We start from the raw sequence: 19,675 nt of genomic DNA on the forward strand, positions 1-19,675 counted from the left end.
GGGTCAGTGGAGGGCTATATGTTCATTTATGTCCAATGAAAGGATGTGATTTTATAGCCCGTGTTAATTGACAGCCCATGTAACAGATAGACATAAAAGTGGGCCACAGAATCAACATTTGTCACGAAAGAAAAACCATCGATGACTCCACTTGATTTCTTGAGCACGCATGGCTACACAAAATATTAAAATAAGATGATCCTTGAATTATCCCGGGGTGACTGGGGGATTCATATTCTCATTGCAGCAAGATTTTCGGGGGTTATGAAGGCCAAATCGAGCCGAGGATGCATCGACTCCAAAGAATTGCGTATGACGGGTCATCTAAAAACTGACACATGCAGTATAAGTGGCAATTTGGTCAGGCTCAAAAACATTCTTCCTTGAACACTTATTTTACTAGCGTATTGGCGAATAAAATATCTCATTGGGGTCTTAATAACAGAGCAGAATAGAATTTCAATGACTTATAACAGCATAATACAATGCTGTAGACTGAATCTAGTGTCTCGTTTGCTTTGCAACCACGTTAAACGTCAAAGTACTACAGCGCTCTCTTGTGGATGATGGTGTCACTACAGCTTGCCGTCTGGTTCCAAATTCCTGTTGCGTGACTTTCTTAATTAAGGATGCCAAGTGTTGATTGTCTCCCATCCACGCGGAGGAGAAACACACACAGGACATTTTTTTTTCATGCAAAGACTTTTATTTATGAATGGTCTGTAATACTGTACAATAGCACACACTTGTCTCTATGCATGATCATTCTAATTGATCTATTTCAACGTAGACAAACATTGTGCCTTTTATAATTAGTTCCCTTTTCACAATCTAAAAATACCATGTTCTGCTTTAAATATGTAGAATACCTTTTTGAAAATAAAATATACATTATATGAAATATAACAGTTGTTTATTGGGTAGACTATATATGCCATAGTACCAAATTAAAATACTTTATATGCAAATACACTTTTCTGAAACTTGTTACGCGTTTCACGTGAGCGCGCACACACACACACACAAACTAAAGATGCCACACATAAAAAAAGAAGCTATACATATATTGTCTGTATGAAAATAGAAAATATCAAAGCAAGATGTGCACCAATCAATCTATATGTTACAAATAACTTGCAGTACAAAAGATTAACGAGAATGACCTGGAAACAGGAGGGACAGGTGTGGAGCCGAAAACAAGACCAACTTCGGATTGAGCGTACATGGGCTTAGTCCAGCCAAAGCCACTTTTCCATATATGTCTCAAACCAGACTAAAATGTCATGGATCAAAATTATCCTTGTGACAAAAGCAGAAGAAAAAAAAAAGGCAAAGGCCAGACACAGGAAAAACTTTGAATTTTGGTATGTCGATGTCCAATGCATAGCGTAAAGTTTGGTTTGGTATACAATATTCCCAAATGTCTTGTATTGCTATCCCAAAAGCAAAGTTACTTCTGCCCAAAACCTGATAAATAAGCACTGATATGTCACAACGTAAAATGATTGAACACGTTCACACTGTTGCGTACATTATCAGGAATTGCCAAAGAAGTATTAGGGTGACACCGAAGAGGTAAAAAACAATTCAGTGACTGAAGTCTAAAGTCGATTGTCAAAAAGAAAAAAAAGTGGCAATGTCATTGTCAATGTCACATGGGAGTTTAAAAAAAAAAGTTCCCCCGAGTAGGCTAACTTTCTCCCTCTCGTGGCTGTAATAGTCATTCAGAATGATAGGATTTTAGTTTACAATTCATTGTTATTACCGTTATTGCCAACACCGTCACACCAGAGTTATTGATGCAAACGTTTAATTCATGGTACAATTTTTACACATAAGTTAACCAAGAGAAACAGTGTGAACAGGTCACACTTGTCATTCAACATAGCTTTCACGTCATCATTTCCTGCAGAAAAGCACTTCTGAAATCACCGATTAACAACGGCAGTCCAATATAAACCTCCACCTGCCCAAAATATACAACACGAGTTTTATAGTGGTTGGTAAAGTGGCACTGAAATCAGACACTTGTGATACGCATTGTGTGCCATTGGTTAATGCTGATGCTGAAAGCGACGGATCACGCCACCATGGAAAAAAACTTTCTGTTTTCGAAGTGATTATCGGTACTCACGACCACGACACGAATGACCTCCGAATTTGTAAAACCACACGCGCGTACCAAAACATAGAGCTTCAATGTAGACATTGAACTGAGATCACCTCATTCAATTAGAGACGTACCACTCTAAAATGTGTCCCCGAAACAAAACAAACAAACATACAGTAACTATATTGCTCTTGAGTGAAACTATTCAAAGACCACAGTGTTTCTCATTGCAATCCAGACTCGCTGAGTACATTCGCTATCAGACACATAGAAGAATAAAGACTAGAGGGGGTCCATATTAGCGTGACACTCAAATATCAGATTAAAAAAAAAAAAACTAGAATTTTCCGAACATATATAAGAAAATATACATTTCTTAAACTCATTTTTATAATCAAGATAAAACGGTATACTTCTTTCAATATATATTTACATTTGGTGACGGTTAATACTGATTGTAATGCAATACTGTTGCCTTTGTTTTGAACTTACCTGTTACAATTCTTTTGAGGAGCAGAAGCACTTTTACATTCATGATTCAACACTGGGCCGGATGGCCGAGTGCGGGAGGAAACGACGACATGCGCGGTATACGGAAGCCAAAAGAAGACGATTTCAACGGAAGGCAGTTGACTTGGTGGAGCAAAGAAACATTGGAAGGGTGGCGGGAGGGGAAGGGCAAGACTTGAAGAAGGCTCGGAAAACTGAGCATCCATCCTTCTGTTTTCTTCGCCGCTTGTCCTCCTCCAGGTCGCGAGTGTGCTGCAGCCTCACCCGGGTGATTTTGAGTGAAACCCTGGAGTGGTCGCCAGCCAATTGCAGGGCTAGGAGAATTGGCACCACTTTTTTTTATTTGGCTGAGAAAAATGTTCCCGCAGCACCAGGAAAATCCGATTTGTGAGGGGGTGATATGTAACAATTCTGGAAGTGTCACGGCCGACCGAGCCGCAGGATGAGAACGGCCAGTTTTTGTTTAGTTTTTTTTCTCGTGCCGAAACTTGGAGAAGGAAGATTTCCACAGTGTTAAACACAGAGTCGCAGGTTACACTCGTTCCACTCGACTGGGGTCGTAGGAGTCTGATGAGAAAAAGAAATGACAACAAAGATTACTTTTGCACCGAGACAGACAACAGATTTTATTTATTTATAATGGAATATGGGGTAAAAATTAAAACATAAATAAAATCGCCCTCATTATCATACCCTGAGACGCACCTGAGATACTCAGCATCTCCGCTTCCTCCATATTTGAGGGAGTCAAGGTCCCGGGGCTGAGACCGAGCGGTAGAGTTATTTCTCTTTTGGGAACACTTCGAGGTTTAGGGAGCAGTGGAGGCTTCTGGAGCTTCGTACGAAGCTTCGCTTTGGGCAGCTTGTCTACCTTAACGTCGTTTGTCATTTTACTCGGACTAACTTCTGCCGCTTGCTGTTTGTCCGCGTTGTGGCCAATGTCAAGCTCCACTTTTCCTTCTGGCTCTTCCGTCTTTGCTCCGTCGTCTTCTCTCGCTCCTTCCTTTATTGCTTGTAGTGCAAAATCATCATCAGTCTGTTTTACCTCCTTTGATTTTCCGTCTCCTTTGCATATATTTTCATTGTCTTCACCGGGTTGACAAGCTTCTTTGGGAGGCGCTACCTCGTCCTCGGTTACACATGCATGGTCACGCTCCACATCCTCGACTTTCCTCCTTCCGATCTGGGCATTCGGGCCTTCTTCATGTTCTTGTTTCTCCTCAACCTCAAGCGTTGCCTCTCCTTCAACTAAGTTTTCCCGTCTGTCTCCGTCTCTCTCCTCGGAATTACAGTCTCTGTTTGAATCGGAACCTTTTAGGCTGAGGCGTCGAATTCGAGACACCGATTGCAGTTCTTTGAGTCGGGCTATTCTGTCTGTGGTCGACCTGCCCAGAGATGTCCCGGATATATTAGCGGAAGAGCTTAGCTTATCTTGCAGGGCTTCAATGAATTTTCTCGAAGGCTGTGTTGTGCTGCACTTCTTTTCTCCTTTCCTTAGTGGTCGTTTCTCATCGGGGCTGACGGGAAGGGACAGTGAAAGACGACACGGTGGGAATTCAGGGAGGTCCAGCACCACCGCCGACTGAGTGACGTCCTCTTCGCTACGTTCGCCGTCATGTTGATTGTTATTGTGCTTTTGTTTGCTATCTTCATTGCGGTCTTTGCCTAATTTTGACACCTGAACCTCTTTCATCTCCGTTCCCAGCAAAATTGTCGATCCCTGTTCGACTTGCTCGGGCCCCTCAAACACATTGCGTTCGCCTTCACCTGGACAGTGGGGTGTCTCATCCACGGGGGTTTCTGCATCATCATTTTTCTCCGACACGCCCAAGGTTTCCATTGGGACGGGAATACCCAAAATTCTGGCAGCTCTCTGCTCAATGGATTCATTTTCAGGTATTCCCTTTGCACATTTAACTTCGTACAGGCTACTCAGGTCCTCTGCGGGTAATGCGTTGGCTTTCTCTTGGGTAAGCAGGGTCTCAAGGTGCACGTCTGCTATCGTTGACTCGTTTGTTTTGTATTTTAGAGGCTCAGAGTGGCAGCATTCGTCATGACCATTTTCCTTGAACGCATGGGAAACCTCCCCGGTGACAAGCGGAGAACTATGACTCTTGGACAATTGGAACATTTCGCTCCTGCTTCCGCCGATGCTCAAATTCAGCTCACTCTTGCTTTGTGACATTTTGTCCAACTGAGCCCTTGTCTCAGTCTCCACTTTCTCTTGAAGCTCCAGATCAAAACTGTGCTCTGCCCCGTCACAATTTTTCCCGTGCACTGCGCCGCACTCGCTCGAAAGCTGAACTGTCAGGTCGGTGTGATGAAGCGAACGCGTCGCCTCCCCGCCACCACCGGGGGTCTCTGTGTAGACGGTTAGCCCAACATCCCTTAGCAATGACTCCTGAGGGACAGGAATATCCTGCCTATAAAGCCGGTTTGAATGACTGTGTTGAGGCAGTGAGGGCGCGGCTCGTCTCCCGCCTGGGCTGGGGATTGCACATGTCTCATTTGTGAATGGTACGTTGGTCTGTGGTCTGCAGAAAGTCTGCCGTGCGCCCACCGATTCCAAATCGTCGGCAGAGGGAAAAGATTTTGATCGGATTTTCATCACAGTTTTATCTGTGAGCGTGGGGGGAAGACTCCTTGCCTCTCTGCCTGCTTCGAGGCCGATTCGAAAATGCGTTCCTGATCTGTAGCGGCCATTTCTTTTATTCATCCCATCCAAATCGTCAACCGACCGACCGACGTGACGCCTCTTGCTGATTGTGTCTTCCATCTCCTTATTGATGGTCTCCAGTTCACCAATGGCATCAAATGGCCGTCGGGTGACCGGCTTGAGGAGGAACTGACCAAAGGCCACTTGTTCGGGACACTCGGGAGGACTGGAGTTGCTCTTCTTTGGAGAGGATGTGTTCGGGGCTCCTGAATCGTGTTTGCTCGGGGAGGATATACTTTGCTCCGACGTTTGCGACGCCTGCTGTGGTGTTGGGCTGCCGCCTAGTCGGGAGAAGGCGCTGTTGCTGGAGGGATGGAGGTTTTTCTGGCCAGCCATGGGATAGCCATATGAAGAACCGTTATCGGTTCCTACGCCGCTGTCGGTCGGTGTCTCCGAGGCAGAATGGACGGGCTCTTGTGCTCCCGGTGGGCTTTGGAGTTCTGGACTTTTCACCACTGTCAAGGGTGAGCCGGTTTGGGTTTCCTGGTTACGGTATTGGTTTCCCGGCCAGGACCCCGAATAACACATCTCCTTGTCCTCATTGGCTTGAAGTGCCCAGGCGTCGATGATCTCCTTCCTTAAAGGAGCCCTCTTGGAGTTCCTCAGGGAGGAGGTGCTGGTGGTATGAAAATGCGAGTAGTGGACACTGATGGGCATCTCATTCACTGACTTACTTCGGAGGCTGCGGGTCTCTTTGAGGCCGACGGCAAAGGTTTCTGTATTGGTCCTGGGCAGAGTTCGTGCTGTGTCGTTGTTGTTCTGATCTGCTGATGCATCTTTGTTAAGGTTAGTTGGTGTGTGAAGGGGAACGGACACAAGGCAGAAAATGGTCTCGCTAACTCTTCTCTTTGTATTTCTGTTGTTGTCCAACCCTGATTCTGGGACAATTTTCTTGACTTGTGTGATGGTTTCTGCAAAGACCTGATCTAAACTGGACCCCTGGCGAGACGCTGCTCTTCTGACTGGGGCCTGAAAGGCTGAAGATGGCGATGGAGGAGGACGTCGGTTTTTGGAAAAAGTGTTGCAATTTTGGTCAGTTGCTGAGAAGTGGTCGACAGTCGCTTTGTGCAAATGGCTGCGCCACCTCTTATTGTCATTGTCAAAGTCACACGAAGACGTCTGATTAGCATCGCTGGCCAGTTTGGCAGCGATAAAAGCCCCCCCCGGCGGGGGCATAAAGGCACTGTTGCCGGATGCGGGCTCCGACGCGGCGGTGCCGGGGAGTTCGTTGCGGATGTGACGTATCTTGTCAGCGTCTGTCAGGGAATTACCACCGAGAGCTGAAGAAATGTGCCGTATGCGGGGGTCATCAAAGGAGATATATTGCACTTTTCCGCCTGGATGCTCTTGCGAAGTACATACAGGATGGAGCTGCTTGTGGCCTGCAATGCACCTCTCTCTGGATGACTCTGACCAAGAACCTGCTGGATGTCGAGCGATCCAATGAGTTCCATCCGGAGCCACGTGTATCTGCTGGTACACGTCACCTCTGTACCTAAAAGCAAGACAACACCGTTGGATTGCTACGCGGGGAATTAGAAACAACTATGACATCATGGGGACATTTTCATGGATCGTATCATGTCAATATTGTAAAAAAATCTATTTGAGATCCAACATGTCGACATGTGGCTGTAGCATTTATTTCAAGCGGTAATTGTCTGACATGCTTAAGGCGTGTCATCTGGGAATACGGATGCTCCCGCGAGTACAGTCGCAGGCATGATTCTGCTGTCATTAACTGTCATTTAACCTGATACGAACATCGACATGGCAACTCCTCAAGCAATACTGAATTTGAATGAAAAAAAAACAAAAACAAAACCCAAACATTGTTTTCAATTTAGCCGCACATACAGTGTGTAATCTATAATTGCTATAACACTGCACTGCATTTCTTTTTATCATACACTGAATTCAACCATCGAAATGGGACACATTACCTGTAATCAACTGCAATCTCACCGTATCCCCGGCGCCCTCCGATAATCACAGGGGCTCTCTTATACGATGGGGGAGGGATGTATCCTGGAGGTCCAGAATCCTGTGCAAAATAGTCTAGTGGAGCATCACCTGTCCGTAAGATGGGTATGGGAGTCCTGTCCCTGGTATGGGAAATAACCGAGTCTCTACCGGACAACAACTCACAGCTTCCCCTAATCTGCTGGTGCATTTCATAGGAGGGAGGTCTGGGGGGCCGAGTGAAGCGGGGCTTTGGCGTTACTGATAACTGGTTGGCACTCGCTGGCCTGCCGTTCTCCGGCCAGCGGGGTGCCCTGTAAAGGTCCTGGTGTGACAGTGGGTGGCCATTAACCCGCCTGTATAAGTCCTGACCGCACGAGGCCATGTCCACATATTGCAGGCTCTCAGGTCGCAGCATCCTGGGCATGGACTGGGACTTGGCTTTGGTCCTGGAATGGACTACCATTCCCTCCGGTGTCCTGGCGCGGAGCCGCTGCTGCTCCTGTGCCCAACGTTCACCCTCACTCTGCGACATCTGGCGACTAAAACTGACAGCTGGACGCCACTCCTCTGTCCCCAGGCTCTGGCACTTCCTCTCGGTGGCCATCCTCCACTGTTTGAGAGCCGCTTCCCTCTCTTTCGCACGAGCCTGTACCTGGGCCACCCAGCGTTGCCGCTCCTGGGCTACTCTCTGACGCTCCTCAACGGGCAACTCTTGACCTTTTGCTTGTTGAGGTCTCTCTGGTCTGTTATATTCCCCATGCGCTCCCGCGCGGCACTCTCTGTGGTCAGCATAGTCCAGCAGCACGGTGAAGTCCTGGCCTCTCCTTCTCCAGAAGGACACGTCTTTGGACTGCATCTGTTGACCTCTGGTGCCATCACAGAACCTAGGAAGAAAAGTCAAAGAGTGAATCGAACAGAATGGAACACGGGAGGAAGGTTGGCATCAACTAGAATACAGAATGCATTGATGAGATACATTCCGGATTCATTGATGGAATTCAACTTCCACTAGATGGCGACAAAAGTATTTTTTTTCATGGAGACGCACTATGAAGAACACGTTAATCTTATTAGGACATTGATATTTAGCAACATTCGATTTTCCCTCCCAAGAGATTCAATATTTCTACACTTCACAAAAACAATAACATTTGTTGCTGACACATCTGTTTGGGGATGTTTTATGGGTGACACTGGGTCCAAAGACAACCCCTAGGGGTCTTATTTGAGCTGTTTTCAAAATGACCGTAAACAAGATGCAAGTATATGTGCACCCTCCCCTGGGCTGAAGCCATTGACCGCCCTTGACATTTTGAACTATGATCAGACACGTGTGCTGCGGGACAGGCGGTGAGATCCATGCCAAGCTGCTAAATAAATAGGCACAATATTTATTAGGAGTTAGAATCATTAGTCTAATCGTGTCACTGCCTAATGGGAGAGCAAAGACAGGCCATTTATTATCCAAACTGAAGCTGCCAGGATAAAGTCCTGTCATTGCATCCCACACATTGACAATTCCCAGGTTCCCACTGGCCAAAGTCGTGGTATGAATATGCCACTTAGCTCCTTCGAGGGAAAAAGTAAAAACAGTTACTTATTTTAGTCAAACACGTGACAATTTTACAAGATGGTGGCAAAAAAAGATTTAAAAAATACCAATATAAGTATTAGGACAGGAATAACAAACTATGAACAAACATATGTAATTGTTTGGACATAAGCTGTATTGTCTTTGTCTACGTTACAGCACACTTGCGAGTGCAAATAGGAAAAGAGCTCTGTTTAAAATAACAAACAAGCAAACAAACAAAAAAAAAAACCCTCCAACTGCGACCAAGCATTATCTGCAGACCTATCATACAGTCTAACTGTGACTACCCAATTAGGCCCTCAATTGCATAACACCAGACTAAGCTAAATATAGCCCATTCTCCATCTCCATTATGTATTAAACCCTATATAGATGCTACATTATTGATGGAGGGTGTAATCTATAATGAGCTGTAATTCCGGAGTTTTCATGTAAGACAGTCGGCCACATGTCGTGGGCTGCACAAAAATGACATCCCTGTGTGTATGCTTGAATGAAGGCACTCAGGCGTGACCCTGAGCTGTTTTGATTACGACTAGTAGGAGTCCAGAACACATTAAATCACCTCCTCTTAAAATTGAGTTCTGAAAATTTGCAAAAGGTAAAATAAAGGAGGAACACGCGAGGAGAAAAAAAAAACATTGAAGTGATGCAAAATGAAAGTATTGAGTGGCGAGTTAGTCTCATGGATTTGTTTCATCAAAGCACTAGAGCAAATAATGTGCCATCATTATTCGCTAAACGGTGAAGTGAACAAGAATTAGGACGCTTGGGAGTACAATCGGTCAACAAATCACAGGCGTGACGGGACAACACAGAATTTGAACTTACCCGCTGTCTGAGGTCAGCGACTCTCCAAATGACGGCGTTTCAATTTGGCCCTGGATTTCACCCTCTTGCCTGGATTGGCTCCTGTCCCCGGGTTGGACGTTGTTGTTGGGGCAGCCGCTTCCAGTCACGTATACTTGAGGGCGCCTGCTCCCGCAGTTGTTTGCGTATGTCAATCTCGAGCCTCGTTCATAGCCATTCACTGTCCTGCTACTGGGCCTCTCGTGGTGTTTACCGTAAGATGGAGGTGAAGAGGGGGGCGCATGTCGGGATGTGGATGCCGGGGTTGGGGTCGGGGCGGTGGAGGCGGTGCTGGGCTTGGGTAGCTTATATCCATGAGAAATGAGGAGATCCTCCACGCTGTACATGTTCGCATTTGATCACGCTGGTGTGTTTCCTCTACCCCCACCCCCCTTCCTCCACCCCCTCTGTTTTTTTTTCCACGTTTTGGGGGGTAGAGAAAGGTAGGTCAGTTGTCAAGGCGTCTCTGCTTCTTCCTTGTACGCAGCGGCAGGATCACCGGCACAACTGTGCAGCCGAGGCCATCACTGAGTGGAAAAGAAAGAGGAAGATGACATAAAAAGCCAAAAGAGAAAAAAAATCAAGCTTACGAAGACCAGATAAAAATGCTCCAATCGCAGCTGTAACACAGGAGCGGGTATTTCATCTCCATTTGTCTGTAATTAACATTCAGTACCAGCTAATTCTAGACCAAGTCTGAAAAGACGTTTAGAAACGTCTTTGGGAGTGAATGAGTTAAACAGCAAAGTGGGATGCTGCCTTTGTCGGGGGTCCAAGTTTACAACTTCTTTCGTCTTTCCCTCCCTTCTCTTATCCATCTTCCGTGCTTCACAAAATGGTCTACACCCAGAAATCTGGTGGACAAAGAAGTAAACAAATGTTCCTCTAAAAAATAAAATATAAAAAAACGCCATCATCAGCAAACTGCGGGATGCTAAATTTCATGGATGAAACTGGTGCTCAGGAATATCGCGACGACAAATGAGGGCTCGCATTTCTCTCTGCTCCACATCCACATCCTCCGTCTTGGGTTCTCTTTTGCATCTCAAAAGCATTTCCTTCATCTTGAGAGAATAAGCAGCATATTTTAAAACTAAAAACTGGAATTCCCCAAGAAATTGCAAGAGAGTGCCCAGAAATGCAGTCACGGAACTGAAATGTGGAAGAAAGAAATGAAGTGAGGATGTGTAACGCTGGTTGGAACTTCACAGCAATCCCAAGATATCATGCAAATATGTGGAGTGGCGTAGTCATCATGCGGTCGTAATGCGGTTGCACAAGTGCGGACACCCTCTTTGAACTGTGGATGAAACTGTGTTCAGAACAAACCCATTTGGATTGCCCCACCCAGTTATGCAAAAAAATCTAATTTCCGTCCATAGCGGATGGCCGTATGTGTGCGAAAGTCCCACTGATGATACGCAGGGTACATCTGCTAATGACGCAATGCCCTTGATGAAGTCATACTTGCTGCCGTGTCAACGGGACAGATGCTGCGGCCCATTGACTCGATATACCCTCCGGTGGAGCCGACTGCCAACAATGTGTCTTTTCCGGAATCAAGAAAGGGCATTGGGGAACAGCGGAATGTGACTCGTTGCAGTCGTCGAATGCCGTTCAGAGATCTTAAAAGCCATACGCACTTTGATTGTCGTCGAATGGCGAGGCCCAAGAACTCATTTTCAGTTTTGACAGCCGCATCGCTGAGCCAGCCAAATCCAAAGTGCATTCGTCTGCAACCGATGCGCGTTTGTTTTGCATCTTAGCATTTGTTTTACCACGATAGTCTCACAGGGATGAAAAACATGGATTGACAATAAGAGAGCCTTGACTTGGGGGGGCAGCATGGCTCTCCTCACTGCATGTCCTTGGCCCGTCCGTCTGTCTCTGTTCCGTGTACCTGAACCTTGGAAGAGCCGACTACGCGGTGATTAACAGCATCCGAGACCATGAAATGCCGCTCTTTGTATGCGAGGTTCCTTAATAAGATTATTTTCCCCCCACCAGCATTTAAAACCTTAAACCTGTTAGCTTTGGCGGATTGGCCCGTGGCTCCTACCCAGTTAATACTTTCGTTAAGTTTCACTCCTTCCATTTGCGTAATCTCCTCAAGGAGAGACGAGCTGCAAGTTTGCCGGGTATTCTGTCGCGAACAATGTCAAAACAATGACACAAACCATTGCATTTGGCTTATTTATTCTGTTTGAAGGTCATGATTCACACACCACAAAACAGTAAAAGTCTCTGTGGTACAAATGAGAAAAAAAAAAAACAACGTTTCGAACTGTTCTGAATCTCAACATTTGTTCGATCGTAAAAAAAAATTGGAACCCTCGCTCAAGCTCTGTTCTTCATTTTCAATGTTTGGACTGAAAGAATATTAAGAGCAGATTTAATATGTAAATGAGGTCATTAGAAGCGTGTCAACCTTCACTTATGAGAATCAGGCTATTGCTTGAGGTTCTACATCCAACTGAGACCGAGGATTTTCAAACAGAAATAGGAAGGCGGTGTCGGAATATTTCTGTTTCCTTTCGGGATTGGACACAGGGGGCAGTTTCAAACGTTGTCAATGCCGAATTGGTCAAACTCAGAAATCAGAGTGAGCGCCGAGCTCATGAATATATTTCATGTGATAATCCACTTTACCCTGTGATAATGTTGTATATGCATATCAACCCGTTTTAAGTGAACCGTATGCTGTCTGATCCAACCGAATTCTTAATCTGAGGCAATTGCTCTTAGTGACACCAGTAAATGAGGATTATCTCCATCATCGGTCAAAGTCAGGATTTCCCCCTGTAAAATGATCTGCCTTCGCGCAGACCGCGCCCCAACTGCTCCTTTCCCGTGACAAGCTGCATTTAAATACTGCTAATGCCGTTACGCAACGGAATTACTCATTTTATATCAAGTAAAACCTTGGATTGAAGGAACGCGCTGGCAACAATGGCGGCGTTCATCCCCCGCTACACAAAAACATTGTGTTCAGTGACAATACTCCTCTTGTGTGGAAAATAGATGGCATTGTGGTTGTTGGAATATGGAAACAGGGGGTGGAGGGGTGGGGGGGTGCAGATCGGCTGTGTTTTTCTCGAAGGCGCTCTCTTAGGAAGGGGGAAATTAATGAAATAGTTGATATGGATAACATACGCTGCGAAGCGAGCTAAAAATAAACAGAACCACATGAGGGCTGGCATTTCCCCACAGACGACCCTCGCACCACCCCCACGTGCTCTCTTATCATCAGCCACTTCGTTTATACTCGCTACGCAGTCAAAGAGACGAGTCTGCTTCTCAGGTCATATGGACTAATGTCAAGGGCAGGGTTGGTGGATGCAAAAAAAAAAATAAAAAATAAAAATAACAATTACAAACACTTTGGCTAGGAAATGAAAGTGCACACATGACTGGCTGCAGGAGCGTGACGGCTTGCGGGTTGACAGTTTGGTGTCACCTCCTGACTGTATTTATGGCCAAACTAAGATGAGGGAGAGCAAGGGTGGCACACAATACCGGATGGAGTCTTTTTTCAATTGGCCATGTCACAGGCGTTACAGTCTAACATGGGGGGGGAAAAAAAAGAAGAAAAAGTTGCACAGAAATGGTTAGTAAGCGGCTAGGATTGTCTACGAACACTTGGCAAAGAACTGCTCTGTGGTCAAAACAAAGTCAGTGAAAGTGATTTATGTTGCCCCGAATGAGACGCAGATGTGATCAAATGGTACAAATCACCCCAAACGGAAAGGAATATGAAACACCTCCCCCCCAAAAAACTCTTACTACACCGAACCAAAAAGACAATCACCCACCCTGTTTCCGAAAAATATTCCACCAGAGCCGCACCTCTACAGATTGTTCCCCAGTCTCCTTGAATCTAAAAAGAGAGTCCTGAGCCGGGTGTGTACTTGGCTGTTCTCTGGTCCCGGGATCTGTTTGGCCCATCACATTCGACAAACAGCAAAGATCTGCCGATTGTTTATCTTTGTGACCACACCGTGTTCATTGAAGGGCCCTTCTCTTCCTGAGGAAGTGCGCCGCTGCGGGGATGGAGGTGTGCCGACTATGTCCCAAATGTTTCCAATCAGTCTCTCGGCGGGCTTCTGTTTGTCCAGTGAAAACATGTCAGAGGCATGTTTTTCCACACAAGCCCGGTGGACAAACAACCAAGCAAACTTTAAGCCTTATTTTCACAAATGCCGAAAAGCCTAATGCCGAACTTCCCTTCACGTGCACGCTAACTCCACAATGCTAAGCTTTGACGTATCTCGCAAGTACCCCACCTCCCATCCACCGGCAACAATCCAGTGGATCAGGAGTCACACGTCTCTAATTCTTCGTCTTCGTCTTGAAAGCTGCTCGCCATCTCTTTAATTGTCTGGAAAATCGATCAGGAAATAGGACACCGGCTTCGTGCATTTTAAGGAGACATTAGATCTTGCCGGAAAATTATACTCCTTTAAACAGTGAAAGATCTTCCTTTCTGTGCTACATAAGGAGCCGTCCTATCAGTGTGTTTTGGTCCACATCCGAATGAGATTAGAATAGAAATAAATCAACAATCTTGGTTTTGATTAGAGATTCAAAAATGCAAATGAGAAAGTGCCCACAGTCCCCTTTCCACCAAGAAATATGGTTCGGTCCTCACTTCGGTACTGCAACATAACAAAGTCCCCACTTTTGACTTTGTTTGAAACATACGTGTGTATGGCGGGTTGACACACTGCCGTCCTTTGTTTGGTCCTCACAGATTTCAAGAACTGTTTGCAACTTGTTTTTCGATTACGACCAGCTGCGTGTGTTGATTGTTTACAGAGAAAGTCCGCATGCGGCAAATCCTCGCATCGTGTGTGTCTTCTTTGATGTATCGGTGCGTTAATTTCTTCATAATTGACATCATCATCCTGCCTACATGTGGCGGAAATGCAAATGTGATCAGCATTTATAAATCCGGACTATATCTCAACTCAGCGACTTGGTGGAAACATGTCTTCATTCAGCGCAACCATCGTCTTCGGATGTCATGCAATCAATGCGGTCTCCTTTGACAAAATGTCTAATCGTTCATTGCGTGTTTGGATTGCTAAACTGGAAAGCTCACCAGTGCCAAAGCACATTTTGTCCTGGGATTGAATTTAAAATCAGTTGAGAAACGGCAAGCGACATGCAGCTGAGAAGTTAGTATGGACTTTTTCGCCGCGGAATACAATGCGAATGCTCGACCCTCTGAGCATTCACACGATGATAAGAAATAACAAGAGCACCGACAACAAAGCACAACACCGCATTGCACGGCGACTTGCTTTCGCTTGCATGTTGGCCTTCGTTGCCCTCTGCATTGTGAATCAATTAGCTCATGTAAAAAAGGTTGGCCGAAAGACATACACTTGAATTATTTTGTTAATCATGTCCCATGGCAACAGTTGTTTTGCACTGGCTCATGCGTGGGCTGCTAACATATTCCCCCCGCCCCCTCGTTGCTCCAGTTCAGAACTTATTTTAGTCGGACTCCACTGGCAGCGAAATTAAAGGCGGGAGACTATTTTATTGTTTTAATTCCACCAATACATCACAGGGTACAACATTCTGGTCTGGCCCCGATTCCTTTCGTACTGGGTCTAGCCAAATAACTGTCCTCCAGGCTTAATAATAATAATAATAATAATAATAATACATCACATTTGTAAGCGCCTTTCACAACACTCAAGGACACTGTACAGCCAAGACCAATAGTAAAACACAGATAAAATAATAAATAAAGAAAGAAAGATTTAAGGCGGGTAGGCAAGTCTATGCACGACAACAGCCCAGTGCAAAGCTGCGCAACAACTTTGAACATATCAATGAACTAATTTTACGTTGCTGACCTCATCAGCCATTGCACGTCATGAGATTTTCGGCTGAATGCACTCACATGTAAAAGGATGTTCTGGGCTGAGCTTTTGTACCGCAGCCAGCATTTTAAAATGAGAGCGGGGGGGGGGGGGGGGGATAAATACAAGGTCATTAGGCACGCAAACCCACGGACACACTGTTGTGCTACACAGTAGGCTTCACCTGTACTTAAGCTATTCCCAATCCATGCCGTGTCCTAATTAGTGTCTGTCAAGGTCCGGGGCTTGCTGGAGATGACAGCGGCATGTTTAGCGGCCAGAAGCGGGCTGATCAAAGGGTTAGCATGCTCTGGCCTTTTGCATGGCTCTTGCCCAGTGACGCAGAGGTCAACAGCAAATAATCACCCATCCATCCATCTATTTTCCAATCCGCTTATCCTCACGAGGGTCGCGGGTGTGCTGGAGCCTGACCACATCGACAAACAACCGTCCGTGCTCACAATCGCACCTCCGGACAATGTTGAGCGCCAAATCAACCTGTCGTGCATGTTTTGGATTTGTATAGTCTATATATATTGTTTTCCTTCAACGTCGCTGCAAGATACAATCAACCAGATTCCTGACAAGCAATTCAATGTATAATCTTCTGCAATTCTTTGGGGCTATGTATGATACCACGGCATCGCAATCAGGTGATCTCTTCTGTGCCCTGCTCACTTGCCTATTTAAACATTCATTTGTTATACAACACTACATTACATTTACTTCTCGTTTGCAAGTGACTGTTATCATTAGCAAGTGGCCAGAGGACTGATCACATTAGTCATAACACGAACACACGTTACCGCATGACTGAGCGGGATGCAGACATCTTTTTTTTTTTAACTTGAAATTATTTCTGGTTGTCCCGCTCATTTGTGATTTTCAATTATAGGCTTGCGTGTGTCTGTAAGTGTGACTGTGCTTATTTGTCATGACTGGCACAAAAACAGTCAAAAGAACAAAAAGACACTCTTGCAAGTTTAGACTTGTAATTTTCATCAGAGTGGACGACCATCAGGGTGTTCACGTTTCAGAAATTCCACAGCATGTTTCTTGAACAGCCAGAAGTGCATTAGAAGCTTGGTGCATACATTTCAATGTGGACCGGATAACAGGTGGGATGAAAGGATTCTCACACACTCATGAGGCATGGTTGTGGAAAACTGCGATGTAAACAAGTGAAAACAAATAGTGGGTTATCTCACCAGAGCCCGATTGCCACATTGGAATAAATTGACGCTAAGGAAGCGGCGAGCAGGCAGATGGCCCAAACATATGGCCGGCATCCAATCAAAACAGAACAATATACACACCAAAACGTTTCACATTTCATGCGGCGACACTCGCTTCTCACTCTCAAGAGGCACGTTGGCAGATGTCAGTCGCGTTCACATGTTTCTGCTTGGCTACATCCATGAGCCTCGTCCTGCCTGCCTGCGTCACCTCCCCTCTGACATCACATGTGACATCAGACAGGAGCTCCGAGGGGATCCCTGTAGCTAGGCAAACATCCGGTGACTTTGAAAAAGACGACGCTTTCAGCCAGCCAATGGCCAGACTCAGATTCTTTGTGCGCTTGGCCTTGAAATAATGCTGAAGACAGACAAAGTGAGAAGGAGGGGGCGGGGGGGGGGGGCAGGGGGGCTGTGAAATGGGATCGTCTGACAGAATCCTCAATGAACCAAGAAAAAGTAATAATCTGACGGAAGGGGAAGTTCATGGATATCACACCGCCTTGCAAAAAATAAAAAGCATGAGGTTCGCCCACCCGACACTTATCGGTGGCTTGGGTTTGTCCCACTCATAAGAGTTGGACTGTGAAGGGCCCCTCCGAATACGCTGAGCAAACCTTTCCTCTGCTGCTGGAAGGAATTAATGAGCAGCTTCCTCCTTACTGCCGCCCCTCCCCAAACTCACCATACCTCACCCCCTGAGGACTTCCAGTAGGGCCTTCACACGCCAGTCCAACATCAGGCATGTGTGAAAGACCGACACATATGCCTGCAGAACCCTACTTGGGATTTCTTACTCCCTTGTAGCTAGTCTTGGAACATTTGCTGACATTTACTAACTAGCTTTTAATACGCACTCACTGAGCTATCAAATGTCAAAAACCAACAGCGCTTGTTCTAGGGCAACAGCATAAATACTATGTAAACAACAATACTGAAAGTAACAATCACGCCTTAGGCCACGCGTGGCCAACTCAAGAGAGAAATATTCGCAACATTGTAGCTGAATTACACTTTACATATAGTACAGTGACTCTGCACGCAGACATGCACTCAAAGGAAACATCTTGACTGCGACAATGTTTTGTAAAGGTCCCAGACAATTTTCAGAATGTGCAAGAGCCTCTTAAATTGAAACCATTCAGCACATGCAAACATACCACCGTAACTTATAGCCAGACAAAAGAGCAAAGTACAGAATTGTCTATGAAATAAAACCACAAATGAATTCCATTTTAATTCAAACAGTAGTTAAGGATGGCCTCACTTTGCAGGCTGCTTGAGAGGGAAGGTCATCAACACCAACATGCTTGCAGGTGAGACAAACTGTGACAACATGCAAGCATCAAAGCAACCATTTGACATTAGCCGAACTCCATTTCATGCATTTGGCACTCCGCGAGAAGACTGTGAGCTGCACATGCACGAATCCGTGTGTTGTGACTGCTATGTTATGAAATGGACTGACAGGCATCTATGAGCTTGCTACTACAACACTCGTCCAGCTGAAACGCGCACGCACCAGACTCCCTTCAACGACTGGCTATTTTGACTTTTATTGATGTCTGGTTAAAATGCATTTAAAGCGCGACGCTGTCTGCAAACGTTAAACTAATCGCGGGTGTCCTTGGCTAAATTCGGCGTTCACGTGACCCATCATACACTAAGTGATGGCTCAGTTGGTTCAACTCTCCTGTCGCCCACCCACCGTGGATGAAAAATCACTTATGCAATTCTACAACTTCTACAGGTTCCTAAGCACTATCTGGGGATGCAATGCATTTCTAAAACAGAAATTGGATTAGTAGAGTATAAAAACAATTGCGTCACATTCCTTTGTCATATTCGTTGTCTATGCGGGGGTGCTTTCGGACAGTGGAAATTGCGTAATTTGGATGGAGTTTGGCCTCTCATCCACGGAACAGAACACGAAGATGAGCTAACGTTAGCCTGGCTAGCTCCATCACAGCAATCTTTAACCTTCAGCTGATAGGAAAAGAGCGCGCCCCCTTCGATACTAAGAATAATAAAATAATAATAAAAATAAATACCGCACGGCGCCCGTCACTCCTCAAGTTAGAAATCCAACGAATGCATGCTGTGTTCGTCCACATGTATGTCAAGTCTGAAAAGTGACCCAAAAACTGAACCGAATGCCCCCGCCGACGGTACGGGCTGCAGACGAAGCCGGGCAGGAGAGCGTGCAGGCGGCTAGATTGAAGTTGAAAGGACCAATGGAAAGGTTGACTGATGCGCTGATGCGACTCAGCCTTCGACTCTTCCAGCGAAATAATAAACGCACAACATTCATATGATGTAACGCACTTTTTTTTTGGGGGGGGGGGGGGGGAGTATTTACCTGCGGAGCGTGTCGTCGCGTTGGCGCCTGGATGCCAAGCTCTCATCCCTGCCGCTGCTCCGGACGGAATGAGCGAGCTCGGATGTGCGGAGGGAACAGCCCCCTCACCACGAACGGCGCACAACACCGAGGGAGCATCCCGCCTCCGCTCCAGTGGGCAGCAGCTGGATGCAGCGGCGCTCACTCTTAATGTCAATGACTGTTCTCTCAGCGTTTCACCTCATCCATCCGTGCTGCAAATGCTTATAGTTCACCTTTTCCAGCTACTGTCGTGCAAATCGATTCACGGTGCATCGGGGACATCTTTGGAGACCAACAGCGGTTAATGAATAATTAACCTCCACACATCCTTGACCATGAAACTAATGTAGCCAATCAAAAGGTAGCCCATAGCTGCACACGCATACAATATGGGTGAAAATGGTGCCTTTACGGAGATGAAGCTTTTCATTTGCTACCCTTGC

The 19,675-nt window shown here is 45.9% G+C and overlaps 1 protein-coding gene across 2 annotated transcripts; it reads right to left on the reverse strand.

Annotated features, from left to right (window-relative positions):
- Positions 1-851: 851 nt before the first annotated feature.
- Positions 852-19,675, reverse strand: jcada (junctional cadherin 5 associated a). 2 transcript variants are annotated; one of them, XM_052053684.1, is made up of 5 exons: positions 19,212-19,675; positions 9,727-10,271; positions 7,280-8,185; positions 3,326-6,831; positions 852-3,187 (listed from the first exon to the last, which is right to left on the reverse strand). In XM_052053684.1, exons 2-5 carry the CDS (start codon positions 10,089-10,091, stop codon positions 3,153-3,155), a joined length of 4,812 nt encoding a protein of 1,603 aa, XP_051909644.1. In that variant the 5' UTR covers positions 10,092-10,271; positions 19,212-19,675; the 3' UTR covers positions 852-3,152. The 2 variants fall into 2 exon arrangements, with proteins under 2 accessions (XP_051909644.1, XP_051909645.1); XM_052053685.1 differs by lacking the exon at positions 19,212-19,675 and adding an exon at positions 18,904-19,168.

This window comes from Hippocampus zosterae, chromosome 20 (genome assembly GCF_025434085.1).
Source record: "Hippocampus zosterae strain Florida chromosome 20, ASM2543408v3, whole genome shotgun sequence".
Classification (NCBI taxonomy): Eukaryota; Metazoa; Chordata; class Actinopteri; order Syngnathiformes; family Syngnathidae; genus Hippocampus; species Hippocampus zosterae.